Source organism: Pelophylax lessonae, assembly GCF_965119305.1.
Source record: "Pelophylax lessonae genome assembly, chromosome: 9".
Taxonomy (NCBI): domain Eukaryota; kingdom Metazoa; phylum Chordata; class Amphibia; order Anura; family Ranidae; genus Pelophylax; species Pelophylax lessonae.
This window is the reverse complement of record NC_138776.1, coordinates 151,430,273-151,455,992: the sequence shown is the minus strand read 5'-3', so window position 1 is coordinate 151,455,992 and position 25,720 is coordinate 151,430,273. Positions and strand designations below refer to the sequence as shown.

The following is a 25,720-nucleotide window of genomic DNA, read 5'->3' as shown; positions in this document are numbered from 1 at the left end:
GGACATTTCCTGTTGGTGAACTGGAACAAGACAGAGGAACATAAGTGCAATGTCCTAGTTAAGGTGTAAGGCAGAACCTACCCAGGCAGAAAGTCCTGGGCCACAACACTACCTTAGTCCCTTTACAAACCACGAGGGGTTTAATGCTGGATAAAGCAATCAGATCATACACTCGCCTCAGAGAGGTAATGGTTACAAAGAATTTGACTTTATCCTGATAGTAGAGAAAATAATATACTCAGTGGTGGTTTCTAAAGCACAGAGGGAACAGGATTCAGGTTCCATGGAATCACAGAAAAACAGATGGGCAGAGCTACATGAGACCCCCTTGTACAAAGGTCCAAATCAAGGAGAGAAAGCTAGAGATCAGCGGACTCTGAAACAAAATCGAATTGACAGAAACCTGATCCTTGATAGTACTGAAAGCCAAATGCCAGTCCAAACCCAATTGTAGGAAGGAGAGCATTCATTCCACAGATTAACTCAGAAAACAGAAGCCCCAAATGAAGTATGTCATGTGGGAGGTAGACTTTCTAGCTTTTAGCAGTATAGGAATCAATGAAGAGATGTCCCTCTTCCCTAGAACCTAGATTGCTAAAGCTATCTAATTAAAGCCAGCAACCAGGAATCAGAATGGTAAATTGGTCAATAAACACAAGATCCTGATGATCCAGTAGAGCCCACAGAGAATCTGTCAGGAGTCTTTATGTCAGCATACCACATAAGCATTGGGAATTACTGGAATGCTCTCTATCTCAAGCCTGAGAAGAAGTCAAGAAGAGAGTTTGGGGGGGCAGGGGAGACAGAAATCAGTGAGTACTGATCCCACAGAGTCACAAGAACACAGCTGACATAAAAAAATACAGCAGCTTGTCCACGCATACTATAAGCAAGATATCAGTTATGGTAGAGGAGAGATCTCTTTAAAGGGAATTTGCCTCAAAGCATGTGTGTGCGCTCCTGTGTAATTCTGTGTAAAGCCCTGCAGTGTAATTGGCTGGCATCAATCCCCTATTGTAAAGGCAGGCACCAGCATGTATGCTTCCTCCTGATTTTTAGCTTTGTGAATTGAGCCTATTTTTCTCTGGTTTCAGTACAGACCAGTATTGTTGATTGTTGTTCAAGCACCTATTGGCCCATACACCTGCAATTGTTAAGTATTTGTGGTGGACCCCAGACCATAGAACACTGATGCAAACTAGTAGATGGGTCTTATGAACCCCTTTGCCTATTCTCTTCTATGTCAGTAGATCAAAATATAATCTGCCCTGGTCAACCTAGACTTGATTTGGTGCACAACTGATGATTCATTAGGTTACATTTACTTGTTATATAGCATTTTAGTCATATACAGATAACAAGAATTTTGTATGCATATAGAATTTCCTAGTGTAAAAGAAGCTCAGTCTTTTATTTTTTTCAACCAGGCCCCTTCACCTTGCTATTATACACGGACAGACAGCAGTCATTCAACAGCTGGTAGATGTTATAAGGGGGGTTCCAGATAAGAAAATCCTCAACATATGTAACAATCTTCACCAGGTATTTATCACTTCTGTCATTTTTGTTTTATCACTGGTTATTATGCTTTTCCCAAACTATATTTTAGTTTAGTTTAGTATGGATATTGTACTTTCTGTTTAGAGTACAGACTGTTTATTGATCGTCCAGCATTAGTAATGAACGTTAATGGATATGTATTCACAGCTAAAAATCTTGTCACTTGAAAATCTTTTCACATCACTACTAATGGCAAATTTAGCTGCAGCTGTATGTTGGACAGTTGTGGTTAGAGAATACTTTGGAGTGATCAATGTAAAATCATCCTCTAGTTCTGTGAGGTTACATGTAATTAGGCATTGAATGGCTTTCTATTAAGGACTTGCACAGCACATTACATTGAGGAAACCAAGATTGTATATGACTTTCATAAAGCAATAAAGTACCAGTAAGAAAAAAAACTAAGCCCATAAGGCCTGTCCACTGAACGAAGTACATTGAAAAGACAAAAATACTAATTATATGTTATATGGAATTCAGGGAAAAATGTAACAGAATGTTCAATTGTTTTTATAGCTGCTGTCTTCTACTTATAGCAGTTAGTTGCTCCATATCATCATATATTTCACTATGTTAAACAATGAAAGAAGCTGTTAGGCATTCTGCGGTCTCAGGGGCCCAGGGGGCTTATTTCAGCTATATACCTCCATTTATTATCCATTACAATTAACAGAACCCCATTGGCAGTCCGCACTAATTGGCAGCAACTTATCCCCGATCTGTCTGATGAGGACTGGGTGGGAGGAAGCTTGCTCCTCCCATCTCTCAGTATCTCTGGCTGTCAATAATAAATTGATTCATTTATACATGTTACATCAATCCTATTTGACTCCGGTTAGGCTGCACGCAGTGCACCACTTACCGGCCCCTGCATGTACTAGATGTACTTGTCTGTGCGTGTACTTTGCCCATGTCATGTGGCTGTGTCAAGTCATAGCTAGGTACTGGCAACCGGTGACCGGTGTATTTTCTGCGATCTTGTCTCCCTGTCTTGTGCACCCCATTGATTTGTTTGTTTGGGGTTTTGGATGAAGAGCAGTGGCCGAGGCATACTAGAATTATGTTAATGGAGACGCTATTCTTGGCCCGTAAGGCCGTGGCGCTTAAGTGGATGCAATTGGTAAATCAAATGTTGCCTTATGAAAAGCTTGTATTTGAACATAGAGGGTGCCGGACTAAGTACAATAAGGTCTGGGGCATCTGGTGCTCTTCTACCCTCACTGTATCCAGTGCTTAAAGACATCACTGAGAGTACTAATTATCTCACTGAGAAGGGTATTGAACTCGGCAGACTATAGGGCTGTTGGCTTTGCTACTTCTTGGCACTTATGACTTTGAATCTATCTGTTACTTTGCATTTTTACTAGCTCTATAATGATATGGAACGCTGCATATTTGCTGTTTTGATATGTATTTGTACTGTATTGTACCTTATTATTTTATGCGCTCATATTGAGCGCTTTGTTTACTGTACCAAATGTCTTATCTCCTTTAAAAAAAGGGATTAAAAAAACAATAAAAGAATGGTGTGGCTTTAGCCAATGTATAGCAATTGCTGTGCTAAAGATGCTTGTAAGATTGGTTTGTTGGGTTTAAATGTTCCCCCTATAGAATAGTAGAAAATAGTAAGATTTAAAGCAGTGACTTTAAAGGTGTAATATACCATGTGCAAAATCTATAGAAGCGATACATGAAAATAAAGAGCTATAGTATAATGCTACAGGTTAAGCGCCTTGCCATTTATGTCAGAATAGGTTACACGTTAGATTTTAAAGGATAAGTTCACCTTTGGGAGCATGTTACATGTTCCACCCAATTTTAACTTGGAACATGTAACTTGTTCCCTGTGCTGCAGCCGCCACCCACTGCTCCCCACTCCCTGTGGCAGCAGTACAAGGAGAAGTTCCCTGTACTAGCTGCCAGTTTTTAAAAGCAGCGCAGCTCCGCCCACATGGCCACATCATTCATACACAGAGCTCAGTGTTTGAATGAACTACACGTCCTGACAGCCTTAGTGGCTGTTGACTTTTAGTTCTCAATGAACTACCATGGTGCTGTGGAATGCCATGGTAGTTCATTGAGTGTTCCTGTCAGGAAGTATCAGCCTACCCGTATGAGTTGTAGGGGTAAGCCCATACACTGACTCGCTTCTCGGCCTTTTGGCTAAGATCAAGTGTAGTATCTGTTCTTATCAGTTGGTATGGGCCTTAGCTAGTACCAGTATGACCGAAACCCGGAGCGCTCTGAGTATTGAGGTATGGGGAGTAGGTCATCTGGGAAAGCATGTGGGGCCCGCCGCCTTCTGATTCGAATGGGTTGAACTGTCCTAACCAGTTTGAAGGGGGCGGGAAGCCGGTTCGGGGGGGCCGGTGGAACTGCTCCTGGATGTAATGGACTGAGGAATGGGATGGCGAGGGGGGTGCTTTCTCTCCTGGGTTGATCTAGCTTGTAGAGGGCCTGTCCCCAGTTGTAGGTAAGCTCTCCCCAAGCTGTCCAGGTTCTGATGTCTGCTGGTGGGGATAGGCTACATTTGGTCTGGCCGGGGGCTGAGATTGAAAAAGCCCGTAGTGTAAGTGCCCCTGGGGTGGCAGCCCAGGGGTGCCTTAATTTCTCACTGGTGAGGGGCAGCTCGCTGTGAGTTCTTTTGGCACCTTGGTCACTGCACACCTTTTTCGCACCTGCCTCTTGGGACAGGCCTTTTGGCTTGCACCAGAGGAATTTTTTATTCCGGCTGGAAGGCCTGCCTTGGTTCCTCACATGGCACCATAGCACTTTCCCCACTTCCCCTTCCCCACCTCTATGTTTTGTTTGTCCTTTTCTTTGGAGTCCGTCACCTGCACTGTCACCTTTGTTTTCTTTATTTGCACAGACTGGAGTGTGTGGGTCCTCGGGCCCTGCCTTAAGTCTTGGGAGGGGGTGGATATGGCCTTTTGGCTTAGTTCGCCCTCTCCCATGGGGTCTCCCTTCGGGGGAGCCCTACTTAGTACTCGGTGGGGGCTGTTTCGGCAGTCCCCCTGAAGAACGGGGTCTGTCTGGTTTCGGCCAGTCAGACCATGAGTACCTTATGTCCCTGTCAGGAGTCTTGCGCCCCGGGGGATTGAGGTTTCGGGTCCTACCTCTTCGGAGGGAAGACCATACGTTGTCGCACACCCTGTGCTTTTTTGTGTTCTCACTTTGTGTGTGTGCACTTTTTTATGCACCGGGTGGAGTCTTTTGAGTGTGTTGCACACGCTACGGGCTTTAAAAAAAAAAAAAAAAAATAAGCCCATACACTGACAGTGTGCAGGAGACCTGCATGGCATCAGCGATCTGCTGATCGCTGGTGTAATGCATTCTAGGCTTCTGCAACAAAAAATAATAAATGCACATTTTTAACCTGCAAAAAAATGTGCATTTATTTTTTTTAAAGTGAACTTATTCTTTTTGAATATGGAATAATATAAAATGTTTAAAAATTTAAGTTTTACCCTAGACCCACTTTGTTTTCTTTCACAGACTCCTTTGCACCTTGCCGTGATCACCAAACAATATCCAACAGTTGCTTTCCTGATAAGAGCTGGAGCAGACCCTACTATCCTTGATCGTTTTGGAAACTCTGTGCTACATTTAGCTGTTCAAGCCGGAGATGATAAAATGCTTCAGGTGCTCTTAGATCACCAATTCAGTGGCTACAAAAATCTCCTCAACATGCCAGATTATCATGGTAAGGACCATAGGCACTATAAAGTGGGAATTAAAGTGGTTCTAAAGCTGAAGGGCTTCTTTTTTTTTTTTTTTTTTACCTTAATGCATTCTCTGCATTAAGGTAAAAAACCCTCTGTGTGCACCTCCCCCCCAGCCCCCCTTAAAGTTATCAGAGCCCGGTCTTGTTCCAGCGCTGTGCACAAGAGCTGTGTCTCTCTCTGCTCTCCCCTCCCCATAGGCTCAGAGACAACAGCGGGAGTCATTGGCTCCTGCAGCTGTCAGTCACAGCCAGTGAGCAGAGAGTGGGGCAGTGAGCCAGAACCACACTCTGTGTGTCAATGGACACACAGATCGTGGCTCAGGATCGAGCCTGTACACGTGCCCCCCATAGCAAGCAGCTTGCTGTGAGGGCATTCTGCAGTGGGGAGGCGCCAAGAGCACCAGCAGGGGACCCTAGAAGAGGAGGATTGGGGCTGCTCTGTGCAAAACCATTGCACAGAACAGGTAAGTATAATATGTTTGTTATTAAAAAAAAAAAACCGTAAAATTCAAACCTTTTACAATCGCTTTAACAAAGAGTGGCCCAGACACAGTTACTTTCCAGTTCACCAGGTCCAATCTGGGGAGAATCATTGGCAGTTTTCTAAATTGAAATCTGCTGCAATATTTTTGTTAATTCGGCATGGAATTCGTGTCATTTTCTATTTCATTCTGATGATGCGGGTGGCGCAGATCAATCTGAAATAGGTATATCTGCTTTGTTAATGTGGTGCACGCCACTAGTGCTAGTTTCCTGCACCACTAAAATGGTGCAGGAAAGTTATTTCCTCCGCTTCTGTTTAAATCAGTTTTTTTGTCTTGGCAAGTTCTATTTTTTACTTTTTTTATGATTTCGACAGTCTTTTTTTTATTTTTTTTATTTTGATGCCCAGGTAAAAACAATTGTATTGCATCCATTCACATATATTTTTAATATAAATTAAGCCAATCATATACCCTGTGACATGACGTGATCCACTTCTACAGCGTCACTTGTCCAATGTCACCAGGGTCATTCAGGGGCTAACAAAGGTGGTGTAGTCAAGTGTTTGTACAAGAATGTCCTAAAAACTAGCTTTACCATTGGAAAAAATAGAGGTGTGTGGGGTGTTTCTTTTAGTAGTGTCTTTGTTGTTATGCACAGTAACTGTGCTACACAAAAACAGCTATATATATGTATATGTGTGTATATATGTATTTTTTTTTTGTTTGTTTATCTACACCGACTAAAGCAAGGCTGTGTCCTCTAAATAAAATTACAATCCAATAATTTTTTTATTTGTATACCTTATTTAGAAGTATATAACAAGGTATAACAAAACCATTTAACAACAATAAAATTATAACTGATATTTGGTGTCTCCTATTAGTTGCAGCATTGTGTGTGGCTTTAATGAATATGCTTATTTTCAGGTTTGTACCCAGTTCACTGGGCAGTAAAGGTGAAAAATGAAAAATGTTTGGAGCGGCTGGTGAAAAGCGGAGCTGACGTCAATGCTGCAGAGCGCAAAAGTGGGAGATCCCCACTTCACATTGCTGTGGAAATGAACAATCTAAATATAGCTGTTACTCTAACCAAAAAAGTAAGAAAAAAAGCTCCCTTCTATTTGTTGTTTGTAGGGATCTGTCAGTTGTACATAGCAATATAACCACACAGTGTGGTTGCTTTGTTTACTATCAAAAATGTGTTTTTTGTTTTTTTTCTAGCTGGGGGCAAATGTAAATGCTCAAACATTCGGAGGAAATACACCACTGCATCTGGCTGCTTGTATGGGTTCTCCAGTGCTAACAAAGATGTTGGTTAATGCAGGTATTTCAGACATGTTACTTAGTACATGGTTATTTTAATTAGCAATGTAAAGGTAACAAATTTTTGGTTGCTTTTAGGTCTAAAGCGATATTCTTTGACGTATCTTGGAATTTTATAGACAGCGAATACTACCTACTTTATATCCTTGAATATACCGTATTTGCCGGCGTATAAGACGACTGGGCGTATAAGACGACCCCCAACTTTTCCAGTTAAAATATAGAGTATGCATAAAACAGTGCAAGTGGATTAAACTTTTACAAATTCACTCTAAAGCTGAAAGGAAGTATAAAACAATAAATCCATGGGAGCTGCCATGCTCTACAACCCCCCTCCTTGCATCCCAGTCCCCTCCACAGTACCCCTCCTTGTTTCCCAATCCCCTCCACAGTCACCCTCCTTGTATCCCAGTCTCTTCTACAGTTGTCCCCCCCTTACTTGCATATTACTCCCTTTCACAGTGCCCTTTACAGCCCCTTACCTTACACAGCAGATAGAGGATGCAGCATGTCCGAGCATAAGGCAGGAAGTGTCCAACTTTCTATTTAACAGGCAGATTGGTTGCTAGGACCGCCCCTAGCAACAACAAATCACAGGCGTTTTAACTTAGACAGCGGCAGAGGTAGGGGCGGGGGAGCCTGGATGGGAGTTCTGTTAGCTTAGGCAGTCTGTGTGGCAGCATAGCTGAAGTGCTGTCACTCCCCCACCGCATATTCTCCAGTTCGGCTCCAGCATCCGCCGTATAAGATGATACCCGGCGTATAAGACGACCCCCGACTTTTGAAAAGATTTTCCTGGGTTAAAAAGTCGTCTTATACGCCGGAAAATACGGTACACCTTTTGAACATTACACAATTTTTTATATTGTGGCTGGTCCAGTTTTGAAATACTGACACCATAGATTATCTTCTTTAACACCATGTCTACTGATTTTCAATTATTGGTTTAAACCAACCAATATGTGGCAGGCAGTGTCACGACACAGTATAGATCAGCTTTTTGAATAGTGATGCTTTATCATTTATCTGGATTTCTTGTGATTCCTAGGTGCAAATGTCCTAATAGAAAATGATGAGCCTGTAGATAGCACACCATGCAGTGACAGTGATGAAACAGACAGTGATTCTGATGTGGATATGGATACAGACTCTGACCAGCAAGGAGACAGCGATTCAGAAGACAATGAATCTTTAGATACAAATCAGGGGATTGAAAGAATACACTACGGAGCTAAGCGGCGTTATCCGGGACACACTCCACTGGATCTAACCAAAAGTCAGAAAGTAAGACTTCATTTGTTTTTCATCAGATATTCTCAAATATTTTTTATAGAGTTCAGCTTGCAGGAAATAATCTGATCAATTTGTGTTAATGTTTTAAGAACTTTCTCTCTATGTATACTTTGTAATTTTATATATATTGTATAGTTGGGGGTCAGCTATACATTGTTGTGCATTAGTGCCCCTCATCAAAATGTAGGTCTATACATCTACACACCCCATGTGGCTGATATGTTATCACAAGCGTTTTTAAGTAGTCATTATAGTTGCTAATCTGTCCAGCCTAAAGAGGACATATGATCACTGTTTGTTATATGACTTTCACATCTTTAAATTATTATTCTTCTATATTTTTACTACCGTGATCAGTGTAAAGATTAAAAGTGCAGGAGGTGGATTACAATAATCTGGATATACACTATCCCTATATAAAGAAAATTTCAACATGTAACATGTTCCAGCATCTGCAGCTCACTCCCCCTGCTGCTGCCGGGGTTCCCTCATCAAGGCAACGTCATTCATTCACAGTTTCCTGTGAGTGAATGCCTACATGTACCATCAGCCATTGTGGATGACGGCTTGTATTATTCAGTGAGCTGTGAGGGCACTGGTGAGTAGTTTAGTTTATTGTCGCTTCTTGCTCTCAGGTAAATGCTAAGAGTCTGCAAGAGCTAGACACTGCACCTATGATCTGCTGATCATGGGTGCAAAGCTCTACAGACTACTTAGAAAAAAAATAATACATGCACATTTTTTTACCTGCAAAAAAATGTGCATTTATTTATTTTAAAAGGTGAATCTATGTTTTATAGGATAATTTCACCTTTTAAGAAAAAAAACTAAATGCACATTTTGTTGCATGTAAAAAAATGTGCATTTATTTTATTTTTTTTAAAGGTGAACCTGTCCTTAAAAGGATAATATCACCTTTTGGTAAAAAAATAATAGATGCACATATTATTACAGAAAGTATTTTTTCCCACAGAGCCTGCAGAGCATTGCACCCATGAATCAGTGAATTACAGGTGCAATGTCAGGCTCCTGTAGACAAGCATACCTTTGTACAGGCTGTCCGTTTGAAAGCTGCAGGACTTGTGAATGAACTATGAGAGCGCTCATCAGGGCCCTTGCACTTCGAGAACCACAAGCTGCCTGCCACGATGAAAGATGGGACTTGTGCTTCATTTATTCACAGATCAGGGTGGGGGAGGTGGAATTCTGGAGCTTGTTACACTGTAAATGTGGGTGTAACATGTTCCTAAAGATGACCAAAGGGTTAAGCATTAGTGTTCTCACAAACGTTTTACTTTTACAAAGAATATATACTCTCCTTTAAAATGTGCTATATTTGAAACTCACATTAAACATGGTCCTAAATTGTTTTTCAGGTGCGAGACATATTATCTAAACGCCCACCTGGTGACGCAGCTTTGAAGTCACATGGACAAGCACCAGGTAGAGCCCATCATCTTCTTTGTTCTGTGCTTCAAAGTAAATGATTACTAATTACAAATTTGCAAAAGGATTATTTGCACATAAAGTGGTTCTAAAGGCAAAAGTTTTTTTTACCTTAATAAATTCTCTGCATTAAGGTAAAAAAAAAAAACTTTTATTAGTGCCCCCACCAATTTTTGTCTAAAGTTTACCAGTGGCTGACCATCACTGCTCAACAGAAATAATCATTTGATCGACCTAAGGGACATGTTGGAAAATGTTGCTGCAGCCACTGACCAGTGTACTCTGACAGTAGGGTGTGTTGCTGTCGGAATATAATGTCTTAGAAAAATAAAAACTGGCTTTAAAAAAACGTGTTTGAATGGCCAGCTTTATTTGCTAAATCTGAAATGCCTAAAAATATTCCTGTTACCTAATTTCCCAAACCAGCCCTCCAATGAATTGCTTGACTGTGTCTGTCTTGGTTTAAAGCTTCACTCCAAGCTGCTCCAAACTTTTTTTCACGAACACATCCAGTGGCTGACATCATCCACCCGCCTCTCTGCATCAGCCAGTCAGCAGAAGCCTTGTATTCATTCATGTAATACAAAGCCTCCTGTGAATGGCTAAGCTGGATCCCCATCCCACTGCCAGAACACAGTGCTGTATACTGTAAGTAGCTGAAGCTACATACAGTTAATACACCACTAACGTGCTGTATGTGTTAGTGATGGAAATAGTCTGGACAAGCTTGGTCCAGACAAACTATTTAAAGTTCACTAAAACATTGAGTTAGGTTTTAAGATATCACTGGGAGTTAGTGGGTGTGCTGCATATGTGCCCCACCCCTGTTTTCTATTTCTTTTTTATATTTTTCCATGTGTATGACTGTTGTGCCAATATTGATATATTTTTTTTTAATTTACTTTGGAGACTTTTATGAGGTCAATTTAGATGTAAATTGCACTTATCTAAACTTGTAAATGTTAAATAAAAGCTCTCCTAAGTAATCAGGAAAAGCTCTGAATAATATGCTTTGTTATATTGCAGCCCAGCTGGAGGCTGTAATGAAGTATTGAAATGACCTTTTCATGTTGCATTCTAGTGAATGTGCTTTCTCTGGAAACCAATACTGTACAGCGCCTTGAGAAATTACTGAATGAGGGCCAGACAGGATCAGACTGGACGGAACTTGCTTCACGGCTGCGACTTCAGAGCTTGGTTGACACTTACAAAAACACACCGTCCCCTACAGAGAACCTCCTACGTAGTTATGAGGTAGATGTTCTTTTCAGCCAGGCTATTTTTTTGTGTGTGGTAAACTGTCTTTGATAAGTCTGCCTTGTCATTTTTAAAAGTAATGGATGTGCTTAGTAAACAGTATTCATTGTGGTATTTTTCCCATAGCTTGCTGGTGGAAGTCTCGGCGGGCTGATTAAAACACTAGAGTCCATGGGAGTGAATGAAGGCGTGCAACTTCTGTGCAGCTCAGAGACGTATGTGAAGCAGGCAGATCAAGGTATGCCTTTGCACAAACAGAAACTAGGCCATGTTTTCAATTATATGCTGTATAAAAAAAAAAAACAAGGAGCATGCCGATGGAAAAAATGTATCAACAATAGCATCCTAGAATACATTCTTACCATGGTAAACACGCATGGAAAAATGTCCACCTCTTTTTTCATGCTGACGCAGAATTACCCATTGCACCCAGACTGCAATAACTAAATCCGCTAATATTACATAGTTAACAGCAGTTACCCATCCTAACAAGGAACCCTGATTATCTCTCAGCAGTGTCCACAAGTCCTGCACAGATCTCTGAATGATTGTGTCTGTTATACTAATATAGAAAATTTCAATAAAGGAAGTATTGAGGCTGCCAACCTCCTCTCCTGAAAATAACATTTTCCTCACTTTTATGATGATGAAGTAGCTTTGGTACTTTATTAGCCACAGACCTGGAATAAGTGTGCAGATTAGATTTAACTCTGTATTTCTGATCTGCATGCTTGTTCCCAGTCAGTTTCTCAAGCCAAAGACTGGCAGGGGAGTAGCATTTTCAGGAGGAAACCAGCAATGGCAGCCAAAAGTTTCCTTTGAACGTGGAATTCCAGGAAATGTAAATTTCACCTTGCAGTGTACGATGAGTCCCAAATCTAATTGCAATCCTGTCTCTGACAACAAGATCCCTATAGATCAGGGTTTCTCAACCAGGGTTCCTCCTGAGGTTGCTAGGGGTTCCTTGAGCAATGGGCATTTTCTGCCTCTTAGATAAGTTTCCAATGACACTATTGTTCATTTTAGCTATCTGTAAGGGGGTAATTCTTCCCAATGATGACAAGAGTAAGGAGCATTCTTCCCACTGACTGTCACACTAATGTGTCATGAGTTGTAGATTTTTAACAGGGGTTCCCCAAGACCAGAAATTTATTTCTGCGTTGAAAAGGTTGAGAAAGGCTGCTATAGGTGGTAGAAGAATATGCATCTATTTGTAAGGCTTTGCTCCCTCACTAGTGGGATGAGTGAGGTGTCACTTGGTGGTGAGGGAACAGCATTTGTAAGTGAGGAAGCTATTCATTGCAGGTGAGTATGTATCCTATCCATACAGTACAGAACACAAGCAGAGTATTCACACAACTTGGGTTATAGCATACCTTTAGGCGATTGGTCACTGGCAAAGTTTTACAGTACATGCTGGCTGGATGCTTCTCCTATATTCTGGCCCCAAACCATAAGTTCTCAGTTTTGGGCTAGTGACTGAACATGATTAACCTTTTCTCAGAAAATCATCCTTGGCTATCTTATTTTGCCTTCAGATTCTTCAATCATTCCCTCACTGTATTTTAATGCCACCATAGAAGCAGTTTATCTAAATTGGCACAACCTTGGTGAAACCTTAGACCTTAACACCCCCCCCCCCCCCCAGTGGGGGTAGCCTGTAATGTTGCTTCGGGCACTGGATCCTGCATGGGTGCGTTGAGTCAGTTGTAGGGTGCTATACAGGTTCAGGGGCTCTGGTCCTTTTCTATGGGACCCAGTCCCTGAAAGCCCCTTTCAAGGGTATGAAGTAAACTTTTTTTAATTTGGTGCCTTGGTTACATCACACCACTGGTCGCCCACTTTACAGCCACCTCCTTCTAGTGCTCTAAATAAGGTACTCAGCCCCTTCCTCCACAAGGATTCGTTCCAGGATGGTCTACATCTGGGTTACCGGTGTTCTCCTTACAGACACACTTACCCAATATGCTACACACTTTTCTGTGAGTACCCCACATGTTTCAGCAATGGTGCGGACCAGGCAAAAGAGAGCCAATGCAGAATTGCAGGTGAACATTCACTCTGCCAAAGGCCCACACAACACTCAGAGTAACGATGCGTGCCCTTGCACCAGAGCAGGATCCAGCTTTAGTACCAATCTCTGCGTCTGATTTTACCTCTGTTTCAGGCATGAAACAAGTGGCCTATTTGAATATAGCATCTATATCACAATTCCTCAGGAAGACAGCCTTAATACAGCCATTTTTCCAGGGCTCACAAATGTCACACTTCTCTAATTCTGTTTCTCATTCTGCATCAGATCCAGATATGCAGATTCTAGAGGTCTGGCGCGGAAGGAAATGAAGAGGCTATTGAGGCAATATTGGAGGAAGCTTCAGAAGACTGTTCACCTTTGGACCCGGTCCACATATATATGCGAATTGGATGCGTTTTGAACCACATACAATTCGCATGACATGTGAACCTGCAGCCTTTTCAATGGAGCCAGTTCATATATGTGCGGGCCGGCTGTAGCATGTTTTTAAAAATACTCCAGTATGATATTGATCACCGTTCAGGTGTGATTCCCATTGTCGTATACTTTTGAGAATTTGGCCTGAACTGTTGAACAAAGTTGAACCGGAGGGGGCTGAAATACTGCTGTCAAAACCAGACCGCTCATATGTGAACCCTGTCTAAGACTGCCCCCAGATTAAAGAGGGAGCTTCATGCAATATCCTCGCTATTGTTGAAAAGCTCATTACCTTTGTCTGCAAAAGCCTTGGCATTGTACAGTCGGACTCTCTTCTGTCTCGCCATGCTCCTTTAGTTACAAAGAGATGTACTAAATCCTGTAAAACATTTTTAATAGTTTATGAAGCAATAAAATGTGCAGTCTGTGATGACTGGATCACTCCAGAAAGGATTGTCACTTCCCCAAAATCCTTGCTGAACTCTATCAAGTGGAGAGTTTACAAAATATTCAGTTCAGACTACTTTATGCCTTCCCTCCAGTGCGAATTCTGTTTTTGTCTGCTCCTGAAAAAAGAGCAACAGAGGAAACTGGTGATTTAATTAAACCAAACTGGCCAAGGAGAACCTGGTACACAAACATCCTTAAGCCTCGTTCACACGCAACTAATTTCCGCCGACCGGTCGTCCATCTTTTGTCCAGAGTGGTGTTTTGTTGGTTGGAATGTGCCTAGACTGCACACAAATTTTCTCGCCCGACAAAGTTCTACTTTAGAAGTGATGTCATGTGTTGGTTTGCTATCTTTGTGTTCTTTCTTCACTGAGCATGCCCAGACTTGCTCATTAGATTTTTCCCTGTCGAAATCTGTACTGACTGCACGAAAATCGGCCGTGTTTTGACGGCAGACAAAAATTTTATAGCCTGCACACCAGATTTTTTCGGCCGAAAAGTCGGAGTCGGTTGTCGGAAGCTTCATACGAACCAGCCGAAAATCGGCAGATCGGACGTTGGATGAAAATTCCCTGCCGATTTTCGACACGTGTGTACGAGGCTTTAGACTTGCAGCAGACAACCCCTGGCTTCTTCCCAACAGGCCATATCGGCAATCTGCACGTCCTCTCTTCTACAACCCCAATTCCAAAAAAAGTTTGGACGCTGTGTAAAATCTTCATAAAAACTGAATGTAATGATTTGCAAATCTCATAAACCCATATTTTATTCACAATAGAAATAATATCAAATGTTTAAACTGATAAAATGTCTAATTTATGGAAAAAAAAAAAAGTAATTTTGAAATTGATAGCAGGAACACATCTCAAAAAAGTTGGGACAGGGCAACAAAAAGCTGGCAAAGTAAGTGGCACTACTAAGAAAAAGCTGGAAGAACATTTTGCAACTAATTGGGTAGGTCAATTGGCAACAGGTCAGTAACCTGATTGGATATAAAAAGAGCATCTTAGTTGTAAAGATGGGCAAAGGTTCACCAATCTGTGAAAAGCTGCATCTAAAAATGGTCAAACAATTTCAGAATAATGTTCCTCAACGTAAAATTATAAAGACTTTAAATGTGTCATCTACAGTACATAATATCAAAGAATTCAGAGAATCTGTAGAAATGTCGCAAGGGACAATTCCCGAAACACAATATTGGGTGCCTGTGATCTTTGGGCCCTTAGACATGATTATGTGATGAACAACAGTGCTTGGACTCAGGGATATTTCCCAGAAAACCCGGTCTGTGAACACTGTTTGCCGTGCCATCCAAAAATGCAAGGTAAAGCTCTATCATGTAAAAAAGAAGCCATATCTGAACATGAACCAGAAACACCACCATCTTCTCTGAGCCAAAGTCAATTTACAATGCTATGTTGCAAAGTGGAAAACTGTCCTGTGGTTAGATGAATCGAAATTTCAAAATTATTTTTGGTAACCATGGACACTGCATCCTCCAGACTAAAGAGTAGAGGGACCTCCTAGCTTGTTATCAACACTTCGTTCAAAAGCCTGCATCTGTGATGGTGGTATGTGGGGTGCATTATTGTGGATGGAATGGTCAGCTTGTACATCTGGAAAGGCATCATCAATGCTGAAAGATTTATCCAGGTTTATAAGCAGCATATGCTCCAATCCAGACAACGTCTTTTTTAGGGAAGGCCTTGCATATTTCACCAGGACAATGCTAAACCACATAATTCATCTATGATAACAGCATGGCTTCGTAGTAGAAGAGTCCGTCTGCAGTCCAGACCTTTCACCATTTGACGATATGTGGCGCATCTTGACACACAAAATACGACAAAGAAAACCCAGGACTGTTCAGCAGTTAGAGTCCTATATCAGGCAAGAATGGGACAACATTCCTCTCCCAGAACTCCAGCAACTGGTCTCCTCAGTTCCCAGATGTTTATAGAGTGTTGTTAAACGAAGAGGGGATGCTACACTGTGGTATGCATGGCCCTGTCTCAACTTTTGTGAGGCATGTTGCTGCTATCAATTTCGATACTACCTTATTTTTATTTAAATAGTACATTTTCTCAGTTTAAATATTTAATATGTTTTCTATTGTGAATAAAATATTGGTTTATTAGATTTGCAAAGCATTGCATTTTGTTTTTATATAGATTTTACAGTGTCCCAAGTATTTTGGAATTGAGGTTGTATTTATTGTTCCTGGAAATTTTTTTACCCGATATGAACATGGACACTTCAAACCCAGGGATTATGTGCCTGGCATTCTGGTCTTCCTACAAACAGATCTTAACCAGAACTTGGCCTTAAGCACTCTCCACATCTATTGTTTTTTAAAATCCCCTGGCTTCACTCTCCCTTGTGAGCACCTTTCTTCACGGTGTATCTGGTAGTAGGTCCCTAGTGCAGCACCCTGTGTTTCCTTAGGATCTCAACTTGGTTCTCTCTGTCCAGCAGAAACAACCCTTTAAAACCTATCATAAATATTCCTTTAGAGTAGCCTTTTTGGTCACCTTACCGTCTGTCAGAAGTGGCTCTTTCCTGTAAAGAATCTTTTCTTACCCATTCCACCAGATCAGTGGGAGTTTCCTGGACATTTCAGCACCAAGGTCTTCTGTTCATACTTTTTCAAAGTTTTACCAGGTGTGGATGTACAGTCTTCTGAGAATGCAGCTTTTTGCCTCATTTTTGCCCATCCTTCTTATTTATTGCTTGAGGATACCCCATGGTGTTTGAATACTCTGCCTGTGTCCTGCACTGTACAATTAAAGTAAGAGGAATTTTGACTTACCGGTAAATTCCTTATCTTGGAGGACAGGACACAGACCACCCTCCCTTACATTCCTTGGTCTACTCTGATTTACTTGCTACAAAACTAAAGACCCACATACTTAGGTAGTTATAAGGAAGGCACCCAGGGGACTTGTCATCTACAGTTTTGCCAGTGTTCAATCACCTGACGTTACATGCCTATAAACCCATGGTGTATATTCTGCCTGTGTCCTGTACTATCCTTTTTTTTTTTTCTGCTAGCAACAAGATCGCAAGTGTGACATGGGCCTAACACAAACTAAAACCCCCTAAAACCCTGACCCCAGCTAAGAAAACCTAATCCCTAATAGTAAACTATGGCAGAACACTTCTCTTATCCTGTGCTGGGTGTAGCAATGCTCAGGCCCTGGATTGCATGACTGGTCATATATTTTGCAAAAGTGTCTTGCATGCATTCTAAAAGTAGTTCAGCACATGTACCTGTATAGAACTTGTATTTGAATTTAGTGCACACTGCGCCACTTTTAAAATCTGTGCAAAACACTTTTGCAAAATCTGTCTGCACGAGGGTTGCCCTATGCACATCAAAAAAAAACAATTTGTCTTTTATTAGCTCAACTTTCGTAAGATACGAACTGTCTGTTTGAAAAAAAAAAGTTTGTATCTATTTTTGAAATTTGCCGCAGACATTGAGCCAGAATGCAAAAGTGGTGCATTTTAGAATGACCTGAATTTGGCGCATTAGTCGATGTCGGAACCAAAAGTGTCGCAGATGCTTCATGAATTTGTCGCAACACATTACCAAGACAGATTACCGCCAGAAAAGTGGCACAGCAGCTTTATTGAATTCCCTCCAGTATTTACTGTTCTGAAATGAGCAGTAATGGCCCTGAATTTATTATCTGCGATAGAGAATCTCTGAGGCTCTATCTAGAATAAATGCCTAGCCTAAGGGGTGTCAAACTAGCGGCCCTCCAGCTATTGCAGAACTACAAGTCCCATCATGCCTCTGCCTGTGGGAGTCATGCTTGTAACTGTCAGCCTTGCAGTACCTCATGGGACTTGTAGTTCCGCAACAGCTGGAGGATGGCAAGTTTGACACCTGTGGAAGGTCCTTTTTCCAGATTAAGCAAGGGTAGTAATAATAACACTTAATGAAAATGAATGCCAGAATACATAATTTTAAAACCATTCATTTCATTTAAAAAGCCACATTCCAACACTCCAGAGCAAGAAAACAAAATCTTGATTAAACAAAAAAAAAAAAAAAACCTGCATAATAATTGACAGGGTGAAAGATCACTCCAGGGACGACTTAACACACCCCTTTCCCTGCAGACAGGACATCTGGAGATCTGGAAGTAGGTTTCAGCTGACTGCTGCTGTGGATACATCCTAATAGGCACATTCCCTGTATGTAAAATATTCTGTTCACCACTTAAGGTCCAGAAGGTTTTACCCCCCTTAATGAACAGGCCATTTTCTTTTTCATTCGTTGACGGACACAGCTCCTCATCTTCTTAACCATTGGGTTATACTGCCCCCTACAGGAATAGGACACTAGGCAGAAAAAAAGTCTGGCTACACCTATGGGCAGTCCCAGGGGGTATACGCCCTCTCTCTGCTATATAGGTACTCAATTTTTTTTCTGCCTGGTCAAGAGTAAGGACCCAGTTCTTTGCTGGGATCTCTGGTCCTGGTAATTTTTTCTTTTTAAATATAAATTTTTCTCTTGGATTTTCCCTGTGAGATTTCCAATCAACTGCCAGACTAGGCGACGGGCAAGATAATCTAGATCCAGTGGTCATCCCAGTCTGGCCAGCGAGCGTGCGCAGACCTCAGCTCCGCGCTAGGTCAGCCGTGCCCCACCAGACGGGGGCTGGCCTGCGAGTTAAAACGCCTCGCGAGGTCGCATACAATCAGGTCTCGGCCCAAGTCGCAGCATTCCTCCTTGCCCCCGTTTCAATGGCAAGGGGTTTTGTCTGGAGCAGTGCCCGCCTGGTTCCTGGTATGGCGAGTAGCTGTCCCCCCTCTCCTCCTGGAGGATTTTGGGGTGGACCCCCCCTTGGAAAGGTCAGACCTCTGGGTTCCCCCCTTCATCTGTCCCCTCATTCTACCCCCCCCCCTCCACTTTGCCCCTCCAGAGCGGCAAATGTGTTTCCTTTCCCTGCCTATTTTGACAGAATTGTCGCTAAAGAGGGGATGACCAAAGCGTCCCCAAGCGATTTACAAGGTGATACCCCTATGAGGAGTCCTTATTAAGAAGTTGCCTGTTCCACCGGTGGACCCTCCGGTTTCCAGATTGAACAAAGCAACCATGATACCAGTTGAAGAGTCCCCAGCCTTTAAGTATCCAACTAACAGGAAGGCGGAGGCTGTGGCCCGCAATATGTACACTCTGGCTGGTTCGGCACTGAGGCCGGAATTAACCATTGCCCTGGTGTCACAAACTCTGAGTGAGCTAAGCTTTTATGTTGTGACCTGGAGGGAGAACAACTCCTCCTGCCTTTGCTTAGCTGGCGGACCAGCTGGTCCAGGAGCTGCAGTTTATCTGTGATGCCTCTTTGGATGTGACTCTCCTTGTGGTGTGGCTCTCTGTTTTGGCAGTGGTCCTTCGGCGTGTCTTTTGGCTCAAATGCTGGTCTGCGGACCAGACTTCTAAAAAGGCCTTGACTAAATTTCCCTTTCAAGGAGGTCGTCTGCTTGGATGACATCATTAAAGGTCTCACAGGGGTAAAGACAAGGAACTTCGTCATTGAGATGAGCCCTCCTCCACTCATAAGAAGTTTTTTCATCCCTTAGGGTTGACTGACAAGGGCTTGAAGCTTTTCAGGGCCTCCTTTGGAGGATCCAAATAAACCTGGTCTGGCAAGCCGAGAGTGGGCTTCTCCAGACCCGCGGACAAGGCTCCTTCAGCATGAAGGTGCGCCCTTACCCATATCGGGGGTGGGGGGGGGGGGGACATCTTCACTGGTTTCCAGACCCGTGGACTTCCCTGGTACAAGACAAGTGGGTCCACAAAGTCATTCAGTCTGGCTACAAGATCAAGTTTTGCTCTTGTCCCCCGGCAAGGTTCTTTCCTTCCCACTTGCGCCTGTCCCCGGACTGCTTACAGGGTCTGTTTGGGGTGGTAGAATACCTGTTACTTCAAGGGGTGATTGTCCTGGTTCCGACTTCAGAACGTTTTCAGGGTTTTTACTCAAACCTGTTTACAGTTCCCAGGAAGGAAGGCAAGGTGCGTCCAATTCTGGACCTCAAGGTGTTGAACTGCTGTGTGCGGGTGCAAAAGTTCAGAATGGAGTCCATTCGCACAGTGGTGGCATCCCTGCATCGGGGGGATTTTCTTGCCTCTATCGAAATCAAGGATGCTTACCTTCACATTCCAATATGTGCCAGTCACCAGTGCTTCCTCTGCTATGCCGTGGGAGAGGAGCATTATCAGTTTGTGGTGTTACCCTTTGGTCTCGCCTCTGCTCCTCGGGTCTTTACAAAATGAAGTGCTAGCATTGTTACGCCAAACGAGGGATCGTGGTACTGGGTACTCCTTCTGCGAGCGGTGTCTCCTACTGCGGTGATGGAAAATCTGGAATTCACCATATCAACTCTGAGGGAGTTTGGCTAGATTCTGAATTTTCAGAAGTCTGCTCTGGTTCCGTCCACAAAGCTGGACTATCTGGGTCTGACTCTGCCCAGAGGACTCTGGCTTAGTTCAAACTCCAGAAATTGCAGGCTGCAACTTGTCTCCTGCTGTCTAGCAGATGGTCATCCCTCCAGACTTGCATGCGGGTGCTGGGCCTGATGATGTCTACCTTAGAGGGAGTTCTATTTGCACAGTTCTATACGAGGTCCCTGCAAAGGAAGATTCTGGCCAAATGGGACAAGACTCCGCAGTCTCTGGACAATCAGATCCAGCTGAGTCGGGGAACGAAGGAGTCACGGATATGGTGACTTCGTTCTCCGGCTAGGCAATACTTTCCTCCCCTTGTATTGGACAGTGGTCACCATGGATGCCAGCCTGTCCGGCTGAGGAGGCGTCCTCGGCAATAATTCTGCTCGGGCTCTGGACACTGGAAGAGTCCAGACTACCTACCGATCAATGTCTTGGAATTAGACTGTGCCTGGACCATTGGACGGATCGTCTTCAGAAATGTCCAGTGCGCATTCAATCTGACAATGCCACGGCCAAGGCTTATGTCAATCACCAGGGGGGCACAAGAAGTTTCCTGGCGGCTTTGGATGTAGCCGGAATTCTAAAGTGGGCAGAATGGTTCGTTCCAGCCCCTCCACCGTACACATTTTCGGGGTGGAAAACTGGCAGGTGGATTACCACCGAGGTGTTTGATCAATTGTTTCTCTGGTGGGGCATCCCCGAGGTGAAATAGAACATTGCAGAGGGTTGTGGCTCAGTCGCAGTATCCTCTGGCGGATGCCACAGACACCCTGGTGGCTGTATCATCTGATTTATGCCTTCCCTCCTTTCAAGCTTCTGCCAAGACTTATATGCAGGATCGAGAAGGGATCTATGCAGGATCGAGAAGGGATTACGGTCATCTTAGTGGCCCCGGACTTACCTTGCCTGGCTTGGTACACCGATCTGGTGCGGCTGGTCGCTGGCCTTCCTTGAAAGCTTCCTCTCAGGGAGGATCTGCTGTCCCAAGGACCAAACTTTCATTCTGCTTTAGTCGCTGGCTTCAACGGCTTGGCTGCTGAACGTCAGGTGCTGATGAATAGAGGTTTGGTGATTCCAGTGCTGTTAAAAGCTAGGAAATCTCCTTCTAGGAAGATCTACCATCGTATGTGGAAGTCGTACTTTGCGTTGTGCGTGTTTCTTGGGGTTCATCTTCGCTTTTTCTCGGTGGCTCGGGTCTTGACCTTCCTTCAATGGGGGGGGTTGAGCAGAAACTGGCCTTGAGTATTATCAAGGATCAGGTGTCAGCCTTAGCGGTATTCTTTCAACAGCCCTTGGCCACACACTCCCTGGTGTGTACTTTTCTTCAGGGAGTTAGGCACTTGGCCCTTTCAGTGCGGTCTCTGTTGCCGCCTTGGGATCTCAATTTTGTGCTCTCAGTCCTCCAGAAGCCTCCTTTTAAGAATCTTCGGGAGTTTCCCCTGCTAACGCTGTCCCAGAAGGTGTGGCCTTTGTGCCAGCTATCACCTCTGCATGCAGGGTGTTGGAATTGGCGGCGGCATCCTGTTGTTCACCTTACTTGGTGGTTCACTGAGATAGGTGGTCCTTCATCCCTGTCCATCGTTCATTCAAATTAAAGTCAGAGACAACCTTTGGAAGGAAGACATTGTGTTGGCTTTCCTTTTCCCCAGGCCAAAAACATCTGAAGGAAACTGCCTTGCATGCCTTGGATGTGGTCTGGGCAATTAGGGTGTAGTTGGCAGCTACAGTCTTTTCGAAAGTTAGACTCACTATTTGTGCTCATGGATGGGCTTCAGAAAGGGTTGTCTGCTTCCTCTGCGACCATTTTCAGATGGATCAGACAGACGGTGATCCAGGCCTATTCCATCAGGAGTCGGGTTCCTCCTTTTCCTGTCAAGGCGCACTCTATTCGGGCGCTCAGTGCCTCCTGTCAGTGATGTAGGTTTGCAAAGTTCTATAAGGTGGATGTGTTGGAGGCTGCTGTTTAGAGGATCTGGTCCTCTTTGAGTATGTATTGTTGTTTTTCAGGCGAGCTCCAGTTGTTTTGGTTGAGCTCCTGTTTACCTGGTTGGCTATAGTTAGCCTTGGAATTTTCATTTTTGCTGTTCCACCCCTCATTTTTAACACTGCTTTGGGATGCCCCAATGGTTAAAAAGTTCAGGAGCTGTGTCCGTCAATGAACGAAAGGGAAATGGGATTTTTGACTTACCGTTAAATCAATTTCTCTGATGATTATTGATGGACACAGCACCCACCCCTCTGTGGAGTTGTAATTCTTCTGACACTGCTTGTAACAAAACTAAGTGCCTATAGCAGAGAGGGGAAGTATACCCCCTGGGACAGTCCATAGGCATAGCCAGACTTTGTGTCCTACTCCTGTAGGGGGAAGTATAACCCAATGGTTAAGATGATCAGGAGCTGTATCCGTCAATGAACATCAGAGAAATGTTTTTTTTTTACGGGAAGTCAAAAATTGTATTTTTTGCGATACACACTGTGTTAATTTAACTGACAAATGTGCGGTTGTTCGACGCTGTACCCAAATATAATTGATGTCCTTTCCCCCCTCCCCCCGCCCATAAATGGAGCTTTCTTTTGGTGGTATTTGATCACCTCTGCCGTTTTAAATTTTTTCACTATAAACAAAAAAGGAGCGACAATTCTGAAGAAAAAAAAAAAAACAATATTTTTTTACTTTCTGCTATAAAACATTCCCAATTAAAATAAAAAAAAAATCACATTTTTTTCGCTAATATGTATTCTGCTACATATTTTTGGTAAAAAATATCCCAATAAGTGTATATTAATTGGTTTGCACAAAAGTTATCGCTTCTACAAACTAGGGGAAAGATTTGTCATTTTTATTTATTTTATTACTAGTGGGACTGTGACATTGCGGCGGACAGATTGGACGCTTAATTTACACTTGCGGGGGGACCAGTGACATTACAGTAATCGGTGCTAAAAATACACACTGTTACTGTACTAATGACACTGGCAGGGAAGGGGCTAGCACCAGGGCCAATCAAAGGTTTATGTGTGCCATGGGGGTGCTTTCTATCTGTGTGGGGGATTTACTTACTGGATTAACACAGAATCCCTGTGTTCATCACTGACAGAACAGCAGTCTTACTGCGGCAGATCGTCGTTCTGTCTCCATGGGGAGCGATTGCAGGTGCCTGGTGGACATCGTGTCCGCTGGACCCGCTGATTAACTCCCACTAATTGCTACACGAAAAAACGTACAGGTACGTCGTTTCGCGTAACAGAGCTGACCTACCACAGTATAACTATGGTGGCTGGTCAGTAAGTAGTTAAATACAAACTATATGATATTATTCACTATTTTTTCTAACCCACAATGTACAGACTTGGAAGGCTAAAGCATTACATATAGCAGTATCAATATTATTTTACAATCTTCTGTCGCTATCAAAACCAAAGTTACCTTTCGATAAATAAGCCCCAAAGTTTTGAAGCCAGGCAATTGACATTTTCAGGAGGTCAGCAATGACCACCTTTTGTCATACACACACTTTCAATATATATTTAGTACAGATTCTCTGTGAAAGTATAGATTATTTTATAAATCATTTTCATCAGTGCACTCATTCCAAATAAGACAGCGCAAAAAGCTCATCGCAGCAGTAGAAAAAAGAAAAAAAAAAGATTTTTAGCTAGGGGAAAAAAATGAGCAACACATCTCAAATGTGTATGTCTTTCCAATCAGTTCAGGCTATGACACAGCGACCAATAAAAAGAGAAAATGACACTTGTCTACTGCATAATTGTCAGGGGAAGCTTCCTCCCGGAGCTATTGATCTCATTTGTTTGAACATGTTGTACTACATGGAAGAGTCTGTATAAACAGATTCTTGGCTGATTCCATGAGAGAAGTGCCGACCGCTACAAGAATTCTCCACCCTCTTGTGTAAAACAAACATGCAATACTTGCATTTCACAAAGATGTGTTCCCTGTAGGGCAGTAAGATACCACTTCAATAGTAACAGAATTGACATGCATCTGTCATGTGTCAGACCAGTGAGTCCCCACAGAGCCACCAGACATGCAATTAGATTATACCCACTGATTGGGGTGCCTCAGAGCCTCTCTAAAATTCCAGAGGTGGAGGATTTGTGCATTACTTAAACTTTAGGAAAAAATCAATAAAATTACACACATGATAGAAGCATGACATCCGTGACAAAGTAAGCAAGCAAAGCATCTATATCCTACACAACTGCTGCTGACATTCAGAAACATGCAATGCTAATTTTCTACAATATACACTCTGTATTCTGTGCAAGCATGATACATTTCTTTAAAAGGAAGGAGCTAAAACCTTCACCTTATAAAACCAAGAGATGATCCACACATTCAGGAACACAATACACCTATGACAAACACCTGTAGAGTTGCTACTGGGCAATCTCTGATTTTGGGACATATAGAATGTTGGATTAGAAAGCAGATATAGGTGATAAAACTGGCAGCATGATGCAGTTGTTCTCAAAGAATTGCAGCTCCTAACCTTCTAGTCATTTAAACACAAGAAGAAAACACACTGTTTTTGGTGAGAATAATGAGACCATGCATTTGCAATTCTTTTTTAGCTAAAGGGATCATGGTTGATAGTGCCTATGGAAGTGAGTCTGTGGATATGGAAAAGTCTGCAGAATCTGAACCTCAGAAGCCTGTCCTCCTCGGGACCACCAGGTTGTCTCCAACACAGGAATTAACTCCAGGAAATGAGCCACCAAGCGGCCAGTGAAACAGACACTGAAACGGGAATCTTGGATTCTTCCCACTAACATTCTAAAGGACACAGTTTGGTGCTTTAAATGTTATCTGATAAAGTGAGCCACTGATTTTCATTTTTATTTGTATTTTAGTTCACTGCTTACATTGATCTAATGGGTATATTTCTCGCAATCACTTACCCGTGCTGCAAAGAAATGTTATTCCCAGCACCAGTGGATGGACACATTGGGACACAAAGTACTAAGTGCGGCACATTGATAAATATCTGGAAATCGGTCTTCAATTAATGATTTTTTGCTCTATTCTTCATCTGCGAGATGCTCAATGGAAAAAAAGACTTGTGAACAGTTGGTGAGATACTTGTACAGATAGCTAGAGGTGTAAACAGACACTTTTTATTCCCCAGGTAATGTTGGACATTTATCCTTCTCTCCATGTTTATTTGCTCTTAATACTATTATTTAAAATATGTCTATTTTTATTGTAAATAAATGATGTATATGTTTTTTTGCGGGTACTTTCCTTTCAA

At 42.7% G+C, this 25,720-nt stretch overlaps 1 protein-coding gene across 2 annotated transcripts in view; it reads left to right on the top strand.

The window, feature by feature from the left end:
• The window catches only part of NFKB2 (nuclear factor kappa B subunit 2), a 94,550-nt gene extending 69,281 nt beyond the window's left edge, over positions 1–25,269 (top strand). For both annotated transcript variants that reach the window (XM_082267405.1, XM_082267404.1), the window contains 9 exons: positions 1,428–1,542; positions 5,056–5,263; positions 6,697–6,866; positions 6,991–7,093; positions 8,141–8,376; positions 9,762–9,828; positions 10,913–11,085; positions 11,215–11,326; positions 25,044–25,269. In XM_082267405.1, the coding sequence (XP_082123531.1) occupies positions 1,428–1,542; positions 5,056–5,263; positions 6,697–6,866; positions 6,991–7,093; positions 8,141–8,376; positions 9,762–9,828; positions 10,913–11,085; positions 11,215–11,326; positions 25,044–25,201 (1,342 nt within the window). In that variant the 3' untranslated portion in view covers positions 25,202–25,269. The remainder of the gene's footprint in view (positions 1–1,427; positions 1,543–5,055; positions 5,264–6,696; positions 6,867–6,990; positions 7,094–8,140; positions 8,377–9,761; positions 9,829–10,912; positions 11,086–11,214; positions 11,327–25,043) is intronic.
• Positions 25,270–25,720: the final 451 nt, after the last annotated feature.